At 44.0% G+C, this 16532-nt stretch overlaps 1 protein-coding gene across 1 annotated transcript in view; it reads right to left on the bottom strand.

Annotated features, from left to right (window-relative positions):
- myo3a (myosin IIIA) overlaps positions 1 to 5280 on the bottom strand; it is a 312459-nt gene extending 307179 nt beyond the window's left edge. Inside the window, exon 1 of the mRNA XM_033015935.1 lies at positions 5113 to 5280. Within this exon, the coding sequence (XP_032871826.1) occupies positions 5113 to 5280 (168 nt within the window). The remainder of the gene's footprint in view (positions 1 to 5112) is intronic.
- Positions 5281 to 16532: the final 11252 nt, after the last annotated feature.

Raw genomic sequence — 16532 nt, 5'->3', positions numbered from 1 at the left:
TTCCCCAGGAAGTAGTTTTTAGATGTTGCTTTAATGAGCCCCAGGGTTTTACCCTCTTCGTCAAGTTCTTTTATCTGTTTTGATAAGTTGCCTCCAAATAGTAATATTGGTGGTTTGGAGGTACCAGCTGTACCTCCTGCAGCCGCTCCAACCAGCTCCAATGCTCACGGGCACTGGCCGTCGCGGCTGCTTTTGAAGCTGCTCCTCGTGCAGCCGCTCCAACCGGCTCCAATGCTCACGGGCACTGGCCGTCGTGGCTGCTCCTAAAGCCGCTCCAACCGGCCCCAATGCTCACGGGCACTGGCCGCTCGCGGCTATTCAGAGTTGGACTCATCGGAGTCAACGACTCTGTTGGTTTTTTGCTTCGCTCTACCGCCCGGCCGTGGCCGGTGCGGGAGCGAAGTCGGGCACAGCTGTTCCCATTATGGGAGATTGGCGTGCCTTTGGCTGCTGCTGCCGGCTGCCCGCAACTCCGCGGTTCTCCCCCGCCAGCTTTCCCGCAGCCTTCGTGGATCTGGTCCATGTCTCCACCTGTAAGGTAAGTGGAAAGGAACGCAGAGTCTCCTTACCTGCTGTTCCCGACTTTCTATTTTTGCCGCTAAGGGGAACGTCGTTCCCCCTGCTGTGACTCGTTGCAATGCGTGTAGCGATATGACACGCATGCGTCCTGGCGGGGTTCTTCACGTAGTCACTCACTTGACTCCGAAGTAAAATAGCACCAATGTTGTTACAAATAGGTACACGGCAATAGTTTAATTAGGTCTCAGAATTAAATTTAATTAGTAGACACATTCAAATAATCACATTTTTTGAAAACCCTTTTGTGGGAACTGGTGCTTTTGGCGAATAAAAATGCTGAAGAAATGTCTTAAAGCGAGTGCTGATCGAGATGAGGATCTACTATTATCCACTAAAACTATTCACTCCTTTTTACTTGTGTGTTGTTGTACTTCAGGGTATGATTTAACAGAGCTTTTCACTGTGACAATAATAATAAACGTTTAAACTATAAAGATAGAAGAGCTACTTCTTGGCTATAAAGGTAAGGCAGCTCCAGCAACCTTGGTGTGATTCTGAACTCCTGTGTTATCCATTCGGACCTTGCACATCCTCCCTGTGACCGCATGGGCCTCCTCCCACATCCCAAACCCATACACCACAATTTGCCCTGTTTCGTAGGTGAGTGACAGAAACTGGAGGGAGATGATGGGAATTGGGAGTAGTGTAAACGTCTCATCATTAATCAACCATCCTTGCTCCAAAACTTCCTAAGTTATAGGAGCAGAATTAGACCAGTTGGCCCATCAAGTCTACTCCACCATTCAATCATGACTGATCTATCTTTTTCTCTCAACCCTGTTCTTCTGGCTACTCCCCATAATTCCTGACACCCATACTAATCTTTGCAATATGGTGAATTTTCATGTGAAAATAAAAGATAATTTATTGGGTGGTAATTATCGAGAATGGTAAGAATGAAGACAAAGCTCACTTCTTTCTTCCACCTATTTATAGAATTGGACTGCTTTCTCTTTCCTACCATAAACTAGGGTACAGTTCAATTCATCTATACCTCATTGTGGACATTGGACATTGATTCCTTCTCTATGGAACTGGTGCACTGCATTGGTGAGAACTTCATTCTGCACTCTGTATCTTTCCCTTTGCGCCGCCTATTATATTTGAGTTTGTCTTGATTGTATTTGTGTATAGTATTATCTGATTTTATTATATAGCATGCAAAACAAAGCTTTTCACAAACAAGGTTCTGTTCCTATGCTGTACGGTTCTATGTACTATGTTTTATGTTCTAAATGTTGTTATTGTACCTGCTTCAATTACTTCCTCTGGCAGCCTGTCCATCAACCTCAGTGTAAAAACATTGCTCCTCGGGTTCCGGTCAAATATTTTCCCTCTTGGTTATCTCTTAATTCCACATCTCTTGGGAAAAGATTGTGTGCATTCATCCTTACCAGTCCATGGACCCATCCAAGTGACTCTTAAATATTAAACTCTTAAACATAATTGTTCCAGCAGCACCATTTCCTCTGGTGGTTCATTCCATACTGTATGTGCACCACCCTTCATGTGGAAAAACTTGCTCCTCCAGTTCCTGTTAAATTTTCCCCCTCACCTTAAACCTATGCCCTCAAGGTGCAGAGTTAAGTAGTGTAACAGCCGCAGGGAAGAAGCTGTTCCTGGACCTGCTGGTCCGGCAACGGAGAGACCTGTAGCGCCTCCCGGATGGTAGGAGGGTAAACAGTCTGTGGTTGGGGTGAGAGCAGTCCTTGACGATGCTGCGCATCCTTCACAGACATCGCTTGCTCTGGACAGACTCAATGGAGGGGAGCGAGGAACTGGTGAGGCATTGGGCAATTTTCACCACCCTCTGCAGTGCTTTCCGGTCGGAGACAGAGCAGTTGCCATACCATACTGTGATACAGTTGGTAAGGATGCTCTCGATGGTGCAGCGGTAGAAGTTCACCAGAATCTGAGGAGACAGATGGACCTTCTTTAGTCTCCTCAGGAAGAAGAGACGCTGGTGAGCCTTCTTGACCAGAGTTGAGGTATTGTGGGTCCAAGAGAGGTCATCGGAGATGTTGACTCCCAGGAACCTGAAGCTGGAAACACGTTCCACCTTCGTCCCGTTAATATGGATGGGGGTGTGCGTGCCGCCCCTGGACCTTCTGTAGTCCACAATGAGCTCCTTGGTCTTCTTGGTGTTAAGGGCCAGGTTGTTGTCAGCGCACCATGCTGCTGGGAGCTGGACCTCCTCCCTATAGGCCGACTCATCGTTGTTGCTGATGAGCCTATGGTTGTTCACCATATCCATGCCCTACATGATTTTATAAACTTCTATAAGGTTATCCCTCATGGGCTTGTCCCACTTAGGCGACTTTTTAGGCGACTGCAGGAGACTATGCAGTCGCCACATGGTCGCCACATGTTCGCGGGTGGTTGCTGGCGAGTCGCCTTCATGCTCTTGAGGAGTTCCCGCATTCTGGGAACTAGTCGCAGCCTCATTATGGTCGCCGCATGTTAAATAATTAGCGGTGACCAGAATGAGGCTGCCATGGAGACTAGCGAGAATTCTCGTGCCGTAGGTGGGTCACCAGGAGGTCCTAGTGGGTTGCCAGGAGGTCGAAGGTTCTCGTAGGTTGTAGCCGGTGCTGACCGGTGAATTTCATTGGCTCATTGGGAAAAAAAACCGTAAGCAGTAGTTACCAACCGGTAATGTTAAATGTCCGTCGAGCTTCACAGTCATGTATCTCTGACTTCTTAAAAGTTGGCTCCACTCCTTCTCCCTCCTTTTCCCCCCTTCTCCCCCCATTCTTTTAAAGGACTTCCGGTACACTGTGCTTTAGCCATCTTAATTACAACGCCAATCTTCCTGTTCATTGCGGTGTGTGTCTGTATCACCTTGGCTTTGCACCATGTGAATTTCACTCAGACAGCGCTCCCCCCCGCTTGCCCTGTCCCCCTTCTGCATAACGGGCCGGTGAAGGAAGCCGTGTGTGTGTGTGTGTGTGTGTGTGTGTGTGTGTGTGTGTGTGTGTGTGTGTGTGTGTGTGTGTGTGTGTGTGTGTGTGTGTGTGTGTGTGTGTGTGTGTGTGTGTGTGTGTGTGTGTGTGTGTGTGTGTGTGTGTGTGTGTTCCACTCTGACAGTCGCTGTTCCAGTTGTCGGTTCTTCAGGCGACTGCCGGCAACTTGACAGTCGCCGGCAATCGGCTGAAAAATCGGCTGGAAAATCGGCTAAGTGGGACTGTCTACATTGGTCTGCTACACTCCAGTGGGAAAAAGACCCAAGCTCCAGTCTTTCACTGTAACTCAATACTTCCAAACCTGGCGACACACTCATAAATCTCCTCTGCACCCTCTGCAGTTTAATGACATATTTCCTGCAGTATGACGATCAGAACTCAGTACTGAGTCAAACACGGCCAAATGTTCCTCAACACTCCACAAGGGCCTACCATTTACGCTGCCCTTGTCTTCCGATGGCAGCACAATGGTGTAGCTGGTAGAGCTGTGCCTCACTGCATATGAGACCCAGGTTCAGTAGAGCTCGGGTGCTATCTGAGTGTGGTTTGCATGTTCCCCCTATGATTGAGTCAGTGTCTTCAGGATTCTCTGGTTTTTATTTATTTATTTATTTATTTATTTAATTCTTTATTTCGAACAGAATAAAAGAATAAAAAACAAATGTGAAACAGCGTACAAAAAACAAAACAAGAATATTTATAAAGTGTCATAAACAATATCTATAAATAAATGAAATCGTATGTGTCCGAAAAGGAGCAGGAAGAAACCAAAGCTTATTAATTCCCACCCCTTATTCAACTGCTTATAATTATCTTATACAAATATAGCAGCTATATGTACACCATATACAGTATCTTAGTCATATATACAACCAATCACCCTATAATCACCCTTCCCAATACAATCAGTAGAACATCAGTTTCCTCTCACATCCCAAAGATGTGTGGGTTTGTAGGTTAATTGATCTCTGTAAATTGTCCCGAAAATGATTTCTACAACTGCTTGTCCAATAACTGAGATGTTTTTATGTAAAAGCATAATGCTACCTTCATTGTGTTGATGATCCTGTCCTATTACAATCTGTCATTGATGATGTTCTGCACTATTCACGCTGGCTTTTCTCAGAGATTACCAAATAAAGTAAAATCCTGCATCATTTCCAACATGAATCACTTTTGCATTGAACATTTGTTTTATTACTACCTTCCAGCCAGTTCTAGGTATGAATCAATGTCAGATCATTATACCGGAGAATGACTGAAACAAATGGAAATAAATGCTGAAATGACTTCTGTTACAGCAAACTGCAGGGAAGTGGAATCAATAGTAATAATATGATATCTAGCTCGGAACAGGTTTTGCTCTTTTGTTCAGACCTAGGCAGTAAATCCCGAAGACAATCAGCAATCTTGCCTCTCTGTTGTAATATAGCAACCTTATGTGTGTTTCATCAGTCATTACGCATGAAGGGAGAATTATGTGGATAATGGTCTGTCCAATTACATTTGGAAGGGCTTGGGAAGATTATAAAGAAGGTAGCACACTGCAAACATCAGCAAATTTACTCACATGAATTGGGTCCAGAATCTTAACTGCGGCTTTGCTGTCATTTTTCTTGTTTAGTACTTTGAAGACTTTTCCATATGTTCCTTTGCCAATGGTTTCAATGATCTCCCATGTATCGGACGGATCAGGGAAGTTGTCGAAGATGATCGCCTTTCCAGTTAGCGGGAACATCCCTAAATGCGGCCTCCTGATCAACAAGGGAAAATAAATGACAAAGTACATTTAATCTAGGCTAATATTTTATCCAACAAATAAAATTGTATTTTCAACCAAAATCAATGATCAAGGACAGAAGATCGAAATGTAATCTATCTGTAGTGAACATTCAACACTCCGTGGTCATTTTGGTGCTTCGTTAATCAATGATGTGTCATATATACACACACACACACACACATACACATATATATATATATATATACGTACACACGCACGCGTTTATCAGTTGTAGGAGCAAAATTAGGCCATTCAGCACATCCAGTCTACTCTGCCATTCAATCACGGCGGATCTATCTTCAATCATAGCTGATCTATCTTCTTCCAAACTGCTTTGTACTCATTGGAAAAATAGTATATTCAATAACCAGATTCCTGTGATAAGATACTTATGACCTTGTCCATGTTAATGTTGGTTGACATGAAATGGAATCAGCCATGACCTCCTCGGTAGAAACACTAAGATAACCACATTGGGCTCTGGACACCACATCAGATGTCCATCACTTACTGTTGTCTCATAGAAACATAGAAACATAGAAAATAGGTGCAGGAGTAGGCCATTCGGCCCTTCGAGCCTGCACCGCCATTCAATATGATCAGGGCTAATCATCCAACTCAGTATCCCGTACCTGCCTTCTCTCCATACCCCCTGATCCCTTTAGCCACAAGGGCCACATCTAACTCCCTCTTAAATATAGCCAATGAACTGGCCTCAACTACCTTTTGTGGCAGAGAGTTTCAGAGATTCACCACTCTCTGTGTGAAAAATGTTTTTCTCATCTCGGTCCTAAAGGATTTCCCCTTTATCCTTAAACTGTGACCCCTTGTCCTGGACTTCCCCAACATCGGGAACAATCTTCCTGCATCTAGCCTGTCCAACCCCTTAAGAATTTTGTAAGTTTCTATAAGATCCCCCCTCAAGCTTCTAAATTCTAGCGAGTTCAAGCCGAGTCTATCCAGTCTTTCTTCATATGAAAGTCTCCATTCAAAGTGGAAAGGATAGGTTTGCAGTTAGTCTTTTCAAGTGTTGTGCAAATATAAAGTCATAATCAGGTGATAGACTAATGCACAGTTGCAACAACATTTTGGGCAGAAATAGTTGGAATGCTGCAACTATTGTGGCAGCTGCACCCATGCTTGCATCTTGGGAATTAACGAGGCTGCAGCCGATGACAACATAAATTGAGTTAAACTCAAAGGATCTATGCACTGTCCTGCATGGATTCTTGAGAAGCATCTGGGGAAAGATCGGAGGCATGGGATTAAATGCAGATCCTGGTTTACAAAAAAAACAAAGTGCTGGAATAAGTCATTGGTTAGGCAGCATTCTCTGGAGAACATGGATAGCTAACATTTTGGGTTGGGACCCTTCTTTAGACTGATTTGATAGGCAGATGTTCTGCCAATGGCCAGAGATGATGAGACAGAAGGTGTGAGACTAAAGAATTGGTTGCGAATTGTGAAGCTAAAGGAAATAATGCAATAGAAGGGGTGGTAGAGGGGAGAACAGGTGCTTGCCCAAGTGAGACACAGGGGAGAAGGGAGAGGGGTGGGGGGGGTGGGGGGGGGGGGGGGGGGGGGGGGGGAGAGAGCTTGGGAGAAGAAAGGGAGGGGCCTTTAGTGACATTAAATTGAAGAATTCAATTTAACGTTCATACTGTTCGTTTGTAAGCTACCCAAGCGGGATATGAGATGCTGTTCCTCCAGTTTTTGTGTGGCTTCATTCTAGCAATGGATGGGGCCCAGGACAGAAAAGTCTTGGACAAGGGAAGTGGAGTTAAAATGGCTTGTACTCGCTAGAATTTAGAAGATTGAGGGGGGATCTTATAGAAACTTACAAAATTCTTAAGGGGTTGGACAGGCTAGATGCAGGAAGATTGTTCCCGATGTTGGGGAAGTCCAGAACTAGCGGTCACAGTTCAAGGATAAGAGGGAAGCATTTTAGGACCGAGATGAGAAAATCATTTTTTACACAGAGAGTGGTGAATCTGTGGAATTCTCTGCCACAGGAGGTAGTTGAGGCCAGTTCATTGGCTATATTTAAGAGGGAGTTAGATGTGGCCCTTATGGCTAAATGGATCAGGGGGTATGGAGAGAAGGCAGGGATGGGATACTGAGTTGGATGATCAGCCATGATCATATCAAATGGCGGTGCAGGCTCGAAGGGCCGAATGGCGTACTCCTGCACCTATTTTCTATGTCTATGTTTTCTATATAAATCTCTTAGAAATGAAGACAAAGCTATCTGCCCGATGATTTATAGCATGGGAGATTTTTCAAGTGGGGAAAAGAAAGGCGACATGGAAGAAGTAGCTGAAATACATTTACCTTTAACAACACTGCGCCTATTCTGTGAGATTATAAATCTTCAGCTGTCGAGCAACTTTAACTGTTTCGGTTTTTACATCTAACATTCTCAATTTTAGAATGAAGGGAAGTTGTGGTCTCAAGAGACGGCAGATGCTGGAATCTTGAACAAAAAGCAAACTGCTGGAGGAACTCAACAGGTCAGGCCGCATTTGTGGAGGGAAATGGACTGACGATATTTCGGATCAGGGCCCTTCATCTTGAAGAACTGTGGAGAGAGAAAAAAAGTTTCATCTTTAATGGGGCTGTCCCACTGTACGAGCTAATTCAAGAGTTCTCCCGAGTTTCCCCTGATTCGAACTCAGAGAATTACGGTAATAGCCGCTCGTAGGTACTCGGGGCACTCGTGGACATTTTTCAACATGTTGAAAAATCTTCATGAATCTTCCCGACCTTACCGCGTTTCCCGAGTACCTGCCGTTAGTGTTACAAGCCACTAAGAGACGTCCAGAGCTCCGACGTACCCGCTGCGTACATTCTACGTGCTTACCACGAGTTTGATTTTTTTTTAAACTGGGGAGAGCTCTTGGGTGAACTCGTACAGTGGGACAGGCCCATTACTTTGCGTTCTCTCTCCACAGGTGCCGCTAGACTAGCTGAGCATCCCTTTGTATTTAGTCTAAGAATTACCAATGGAGTTGGATATGACTTTTGTGAAAATAATTTGCAATCTGTCAGTTCCCCACTGTAGTATTTAGTTTGCCTGCAGCTTCTTTAAATACTTACATAAGGTTCACCAGACTGATTCCTGGGATGTCAGGACTTTCATATGAAGAAAGACTGGATAGACTCAGCTTGTACTCGCTAGAATTTAGAAGATTGAGGGGGGATCTTATAGAAACTTACAAAATCCTTAAGGGGTTGGACAGGCTAGATGCAGGAAGATTGTTCCCGATGTTGGGGAAGTCCAGGACAAGGGGTCACAGTTTAAGGATAAAGGGGAAATCCTTTAGGACCGAGATGAGAAAAACATTTTTCACACAGAGAGTGGTGAATCTCTGGAACTCTCTGCCACAGAAGATAGTTGAGGCCAGTTCATTGGCTACATTTAAGAGGGAGTTAGATGTGGCCCTTGTGGCGAAAGGGATCAAGGGGTATGGAGAGAAGGCAGGTACAGGATACTGAGTTGGATGATCAGCCATAATCATATTGAATGGCGGTGCAGGCTTGAAGGGCCGAATGGCCTACTCCTGCACCTATTTTCTATGTTTCTATGTTTCTATGATAAGCTAAACACATAATAAATGGAAACAATATGTGGCTTAATATTGTGATATATGTGGCTTATGAAATAATAAGTGTGTATCCCTCAACAATTTTCCCTAATAATTGCAGCGTGTGACCAACTACTCTATAACAGCTCTATACATTCATGGATGACACCACCATTGTGGCCGGATATCAAATAATGATGAGACGGAGTGCAGGAAGGAGATTGAGAACCTCGTGGCCTGGTGTCAAGAAAACAATCTTTCTCTCAATGTCAGCAAGACAAAGGAGACTTCAGGAAGCAAAGCGGTACACATACCCTGGATTGCATTGACAGCACCAAAGTAGAGATGGATGAAAGCTTAACATTCCTCGGAGATTCCAAGAACTTCTCCTGGACCACCCGTATTGAAGCAATGGCCTAGAAAGCACACCAACCTCTCTACTTCCATAGAAGGCTTAGGAAGATCAGCCTGCCTCCAACAACTCTCACCAACTTCTACAGATGCGCCATAGAAAGCATTTTATTGGGATGCATCGCAGCATGGTTTGGGAACAGCTCCATCCAAGATCTCAAGAAATTGCAGAGAATTGTGGACACAGCCCAGACGATCACACAAACCAATTTCCATTCCATTGACTCCATTTATACCTCACGCTGCCTCAGCAAGGCCACCAGCATAATCAATGACGAGTTGCACCCTGGCCACTCTCTCTTCTCCACTCTCCCATCGGGCAAAAAGTATAGATGTGTGAAAACACACAACTCCAGATTCAGGGACTGTTTCTTTCCAGCTGTATACAAACTTAAAGCACATGGTATTGAGGGGTTCAGTATTGATGTGGATAGAGAACTGGCTGGCAGACAGAAAGCAAAGAGTAGGAGTAAACGGGTCCTTTTCACAATGGCGGGCAGTGACTAGTGGGGTACCGCAAGGCTCAGTGCTGGGACCCCAGCTATTTACAATATATATTAATGATTTGGACAAGGGAATTGAATGCAACATCTCCATGTTTGTGGATGACACAAAGCTGGAGGGCAGTATTAGCTGTGAGGAGGATGCTAGGAGGCTGCAAGGTGACTTGGATAGGCTGGGTGAGTGGGCAAATGCATGGCAGATGCAGTATAATGTGGATAAATGTGAGGTTATCCACTTTGGTGGCAGATAGAAAATAGACTATTATCTGAATGGTGGCCGATTAGGAAAAGGGGAGATGCAACGAGACCCGGGTGTCATGGTACCCCAGTCATTGAAAGTAGGCATGCAGGTGCAGCAGGCAGTGAAGAAAGCAAGTGGTATGTTAGCATTCATAGCAAAATAATTTGAGTATAGGAGCAGGAAGGTTCTACTGGCAGTTGTACAGGGTCTTGGTGAGACCACACCCGGAGTATTGCGTACAGTTTTGGTCTCCTAATCTGAGGAAAGGCATTCTTGCCATAGAGGGAGTATAGAGAAGGTTCACCAAACTGATTCCTGGGATGTCAGGACTTTCATATGAAGAAAGACTGGATAGACTTGGCTTGTACTCGCTAGAATTTAGAAGATTGAGGGGGGATCTTATAGAAACTTACAACATTCTTAAGGGGTTGGACAGGCTAGATGCAGGAAGATTGTTCCTGATGTTGGGGAAGTCCAGAACAAGGGTCACAGTTTAAGGATAAGGGGGAAATCTTTTAGGACCGAGATGAGAAAAACATTTTTCACACAGAGAGTGGTGAATCTGTGGAATTCTCTGCCACAGAAGGTAGTAGAGGCCAGTTCATTGGCTATATTTAAGAGGGAGTTAGATGTGGCCCTTGTGGCTAAAGGGATCAGGGGGTATGGAGAGAAGGCAGGTACAGGATACTGAGTTGGATGATCAGCCATGATCATATTGAATGGCGGTGCAGGCTCGATGGGCCGAATGGCCTACTCCTGCACCTATTTTCTATGTTTCTATGTAATCCTACCACAACTAGAGAGCAGTCCTGAACTATTATCTACCCCATTGGAGACTCTCGGACTATCTTTGATTGAACATTACTGGCTTTATCTTGCATTATTCACGTTATTCCCTTTGACATATATCTCTACACTGTGGACGGGTCGATTGTAATCATGTATTGTCTTTCCGCTGACTGGCTAGCACGCAACAGAAGCTTTTCACTGAACCTCAGTACACGTGACAATACACTAAACTCAAACTCTCTGCAGACACAAATTGTTCAATTATGAAGCAGGCTGAAGCTATCCAACTCTGTCAAAGAAATCACTGAAAGAAGCGTAGATTTGTACAATTTGTGTTATTTTATAAATAAAATATCTCTGTTAGTTAAAACTACTGGCTGTCCTCCAGTATCTTAAAGTGTTAATTATAGGGTTAGGATTAGGTTTATCATTGTCACGTGTACCGAGGTACTGTGAAAGATTTTGCTTTGCTTGCTATCCAAAAAGGTCAGATAATACCATACATAAATACGATCGTCAAATTCAAGTGCAATAGATAGAGCAAAGGGGAAGATACATTGTGAAAAATATAGTTCTCAGCATTGCTGTGCTTCAGTTCCTGCGACCAGACCTTGTTCTCTGGTCCAACTCCTGTCGGCGTGTTTTCATCATTGAACTGACAGTCCCCTGGGAGGAGGCTGTGGACGAGGCTTATGAAAGGAAAAAGCTTTGATATTCAAACCTTGCAGCAGAGGCAGAGAGAGGTTGGAGGGTAAGGGTGTGTCCAGTGGAGGTGGGGTGCAGGGGCTTTGTAGCCAGTTCCACCGCAAGGCTCCTGAGGGAAGTAGGAGTCAAAGGGCAATAAAAGAACTTGCCAATGCCGCCGAACGGAGCAGTCACTGGCTGTGGCTGAAAAGGAAAGATGCTGTCTGCGCTGACACGTGACCATCTAGAGGCTAACAATAAGACACACCCAGGTCTGATCAACCTGCGGTGGGCCTGCCTCGACTGAGGGTGTCCTGTGATAAAAGGCCGAAACACCCAGTGACGTTGAGGTACACAACTGAAGTGTCTGATTGTTAACAAATTCACCTAGTGGTCATACCCAAGAATGTCAATTCTAGTGAATATTAGGGATTGTAACATCCAGTCCTACTAATCAATCATAGACAAAGTCCAATGTTCATGATGGGGTCGAGGTGAATTGGATGTGCCCTAGCTTATGTAATGTCTGATTAGAAGCATGGTAATGGTGGGGAAGAAGCTGTTCCTGAGTCTGGTGATGCAACTGCTTATCTAAGATGTATCAATGTATGTTCTTATGTACAGAGACTTGTACTGAACTGTATACAAAAATGAATTTCACTGTACCTCGGGACATGTAAAAATAAAGTACCATTGAACCAGTATGCTCTCCAAGGTACATCTGTAGAGGTTTGTAAGAGTCACTAGCGACATATCAAATTTCCTTGGTGTCCTCAGGAAATAGCGTTGGTGTGTCTTCTTCACTGTCACAGCATTGTGGTTGGTTCAGGACAGACTACTGTCAATATTAACGCCAAGGTACTTAAAGCTCTCAAACATCTCCAATTGAGCATTATTTATGTTGACTGGGGAATGTACTCCACCATGCTTCCTAAAGTTAATAACTAGCGTCTGCGTCTCACTGACATTGAGGAGAGGTTATTGTCCTGACACCATGTTACTAGGTTCTCTATCTCCTTCCTGTACTCTGTCTCATCAGGAAAGTTACTGGAACACTCTATCTCAATGTGTTCTGTGCCTCCCAAGGAGAAACTTAAAAGTAATTTAAGAAACTGATGAGGACAGAGGGAGTAAACCCAGTGTAAATGTCTACCCCCATACTATCTAGCTTGGTGTGTGTTGAAAATTAAATGATGAGCTGAGAAGTTGTCTGGACCCCAACCAAGCCTTGAAGAGGAGCCACTATTCCACAAAGACAATCATAGTCATTTTGCCAGATTTTTAATAGGACCAAATGTTTTAGTATGCTGGTTATAAAGGATGTGGTTTGTCATATAGAACTTGATGAGGAAAGTTTTTGTGTAACATGTTTCCACACTTCATTCCGTAGATACCATTGGATCAGAAATCCATTTGGCTTCAGCACAGCACCACAGTAGTTTCAACAATGTCTGCATGCTGTACTTGAAGGAAAAATTATGTAATGATCTTTGGAAAAGGAAAATAGATGAAGAGGCGGAATCAGACCATGGCTACAAACGGGGAGGCCTGGTGGGAAAATGAGGAAAGAAGCAGCAGAAAGCTGAACAAGGGGAAACTGAAATCAGGAAATCATCATCAACATGCTAAAGAGAAGATAAAATCAGGGCTAGTGCTTGTATTTAGATGATAAATAGCTGACACCACAGAGCGTTTCCTCAGAAAAGGATCTTGGAGCATTGATCTTGCAGGAAGGTCAGTCAACAGCATTCATCAGCAGAACTGTGAGGACTCGTCATGCACAGGTCTAGAGGGGTTGTGAACTGTAATCATTGGTCTTTGAGAGCTTCATGCCACAAACCACTTGAGATCATTGCCGTTAAGTTCCTCCAAATAAATTGCAGATAATGCTTGTGAAAGTACAGACATACATCAAGAGTTTCAGCGCTCTTCAGACAAAGGCATGCTGATACACTTGACTGAGCATATTTCAAGGACGCGAGAAAGGCCAAGGACACTGAGCTTGAGGCAATCAACATGGCAAGTCTTATTCCAGTCTCTCAGCTGCTGATGCAGAAGATTGAGAAGGCCATGGTGACACCATGCCATGCCTGAAGCGATTGACTCAGAGGATGGAAAAATACGTGGTACAGGGGCCATGCTTGTCTCAGTTCATATTTTACCCATGATGACCCAGTTTTCCGAGGCAAAATTGTTACCAAGTTATAAATGAATAGCATGATGAAATATGTTTAGTCCTCACACGTGGAGTCAGAGAGAGTATCTGCCGGGCAAAAGGGGGGTAAGGAGATCAGCAAAATGTGCAGATAGGCGACACCTGCAGATTTCTAGAAAGAAAACAATCAAAAAAAGTGATTCACTCTGATGGGCTCAGATGGATTGTGGACAAAAGTTAGGTTTGACAAGTTTCCAAGTCCAGTCTTGGTTTGGAATTGTGCGTTTATTTTATTACTTATTCATCTTTAAGCTGGAACTAAGTGGCTTCCTAGATTGTTTCAGAATTAACCACATTGGTCTGGAGTCATATATAGGCCAGCCATACCCTCCTTCCCCTGATGATAGTAATGAACCTAGGCTTTGTTGTAACGAGTCTGTTTCTGTCAAATTTCAGATTACTAACTGAATTGAAATTTCACAGGGGCCATGCAGAGATTTGAACCCTTATCTCTGGATCATTAGGCTCTGATTGTTCAGTCAGCAGTTTAACTATGACTGACAATCAATTATATTTTTACACTTCCAAGAGATCGAAAAAAGGCATTCATTGTTTGGCATCTGCAATCTCGTAGGACATGGGGGCAAATTTGACATTTTAGTTTTGTTTAGGCACTCCACACCACCATCCCATCATTCAGTCACTGTACGCCTCCATCCCCCACTAGGAAGGCCTTAGAGCCCTCCGTTTCCTCCTCAACCGCAGAACCATCCAATTTCCCTCTACTAACACTCTACTCTGCCTCATGGAGCTGGTTTTCACCCTCAACAATTTCTCCTTTGACTCCTCCCACTTCCCCCAAGTCCAAAGCATAGCTATGGGCGCCTGCATGGGCCCCAGCTATGCCTGCCACTTTAAAGGCTCTTAGGGCTAAAGGAATCAAGGGATATGGGGAAAAAGCAGGAATGAGGTACTGATTTTAGATGATCAGCCATGATCATATTGAATGGCGGTGCTGGCTCGAAGGGCCGAATGGACTACTCCTGCACCTGTTTCTACTTTTTGTGTTTCTAGTGCTGTTGCCTCACAGCTCCAGAGACATAATATGCTGCCCAAATAGAGTTTTGTGATCCCTCACTGTCTGGGTTTTAACTCACAGCTCAAATGTGCTGGTGGGATAATCCGCTTCTGTAAATTATGCCTTGTATTTGTAAATGACAAAAAGAATCAAAGTTGAGTGGCCAAATGGGCAAATAGTAAGTTTCAGAATAGAAAAGACAAAAGATGAGAGTCAAGAGCATGGAATTGTCATATGCACCAGGTGGAATCTCATGTAGATAGGGTGGTAAAGAAAGCTTTTAGTGTGCTGGCCTTTATAAATCAGAGTATTGAGTATAGAAGTTGGGATGTAATGTTAAAATTGTACAAGGCATTGGTGAGGCCAATTCTGGTGTACAATTTTGGTTGCCAAATTATAGGAAAGATGTCAACAAAATAGAGAGAGTACAGAGGAGATTTATTAGAATGTTGCCTGGGTTTCAGCAACTAAGTTACAGAGAAAGGTTGAACAAGTTAGGTCTTTATTCTTTGGAGCACAGAAGGTTAAGGGGGGACTTGATAGAGGTCTTTAAAATGATAAGAGGGATAGACAGAGTTGACGTGGACAAGCTTTTTCCATTGAGAGTAGGGAAGACTCAAACAAGAGGACATGACTTGAGAATTAAGGGACAGAAGTTTAGGGGTGACATGAGGGGGAACTTCTTTACTCAGAGAGTGGTAGCTGTGTGGAATGAGCTTCCAGTGGAAGTGGTGGAGGCAGGTTCAATTTTATCATTTAAAAATAAATTGGATAGGTATATGGATGGGAAAGGAATGGAGGGTTATGGTCTGAGTGCAGGTAGATGGGACTAGGGGAGAATAAGTGTTCGGCACGGACTAGAAGGGCCGAGTTGCCCTGTTTCCATGCTGTAATTGTTATATGGTTATATGGTTGTATGGTTATATGGTTATATGGTTATATGGTTATATGGTTATATGGTTATATGGTTATATGACGGTAGCAATGAGATCCTTGGTTGCTGCAGCTTTACTGGAACATTAATGCAATAGGACAACAAATATACCCCAAAATTCTTAAGGGGTTGGACAGGCTAGATGCAGGAAGATTGTTCCCGATGTTGGGGAAGTCCAGGACAAGGGGTCACAGCTTAAGGATAAGGGGGAAATCCTTTAAGACCGAGATGAGAAAAACATTTTTCACACAGAGAGTGGTGAATCTGTGGAATTCCCTGCCACAGAAGGTAGTTGAGGCCAGTTCATTGGCTATATTTAAGAGGGAGTTAGATGTGGCCCTTGTGGATAAAGGGATCAGGGGGTATGGAGAGAAGGGAGGTACGGGATACTGAGTTGGATGATCAGCCATGATCATATTGAATGGCGGTGCAGGCTCGAAGGGCCGAATGGCCTACTCCTGCACCTATTTTCTATGTATCTATGTATATTCAATAAATTATCAGATTATCTAGATAAACCAGACCATGATATTGCAAGGCAAAGCACATAATGCAACCATACTGGAGCAAAATCAACAGTAGTTTGATACTGAGGTATACTGAGTTTGATACTGAGTGCAGGTGTTGTGCAGGATGCTTCAAGAGCCTGACGACTGGTGGGAAGAACCTATTCTTTTAGATACCGTTGTGCTTCCCCTTTTCCCAACTTGACACCATTTAGATAATAATCTTCCTTCCTGTTTTTGCTACCAAAGTGAATAACCTCACCTTTATCCACATTAAACTGCATCTGCCATGCATCAAGAGCTAAACGGTTCTCAGGGTCTT

Source organism: Amblyraja radiata, chromosome 2 (genome assembly GCF_010909765.2).
Source record: "Amblyraja radiata isolate CabotCenter1 chromosome 2, sAmbRad1.1.pri, whole genome shotgun sequence".
NCBI lineage: Eukaryota > Metazoa > Chordata > Chondrichthyes > Rajiformes > Rajidae > Amblyraja > Amblyraja radiata.
Note: the sequence above shows the minus strand (reverse complement) of the source record. Positions and strands in the feature narration are given on the sequence as shown.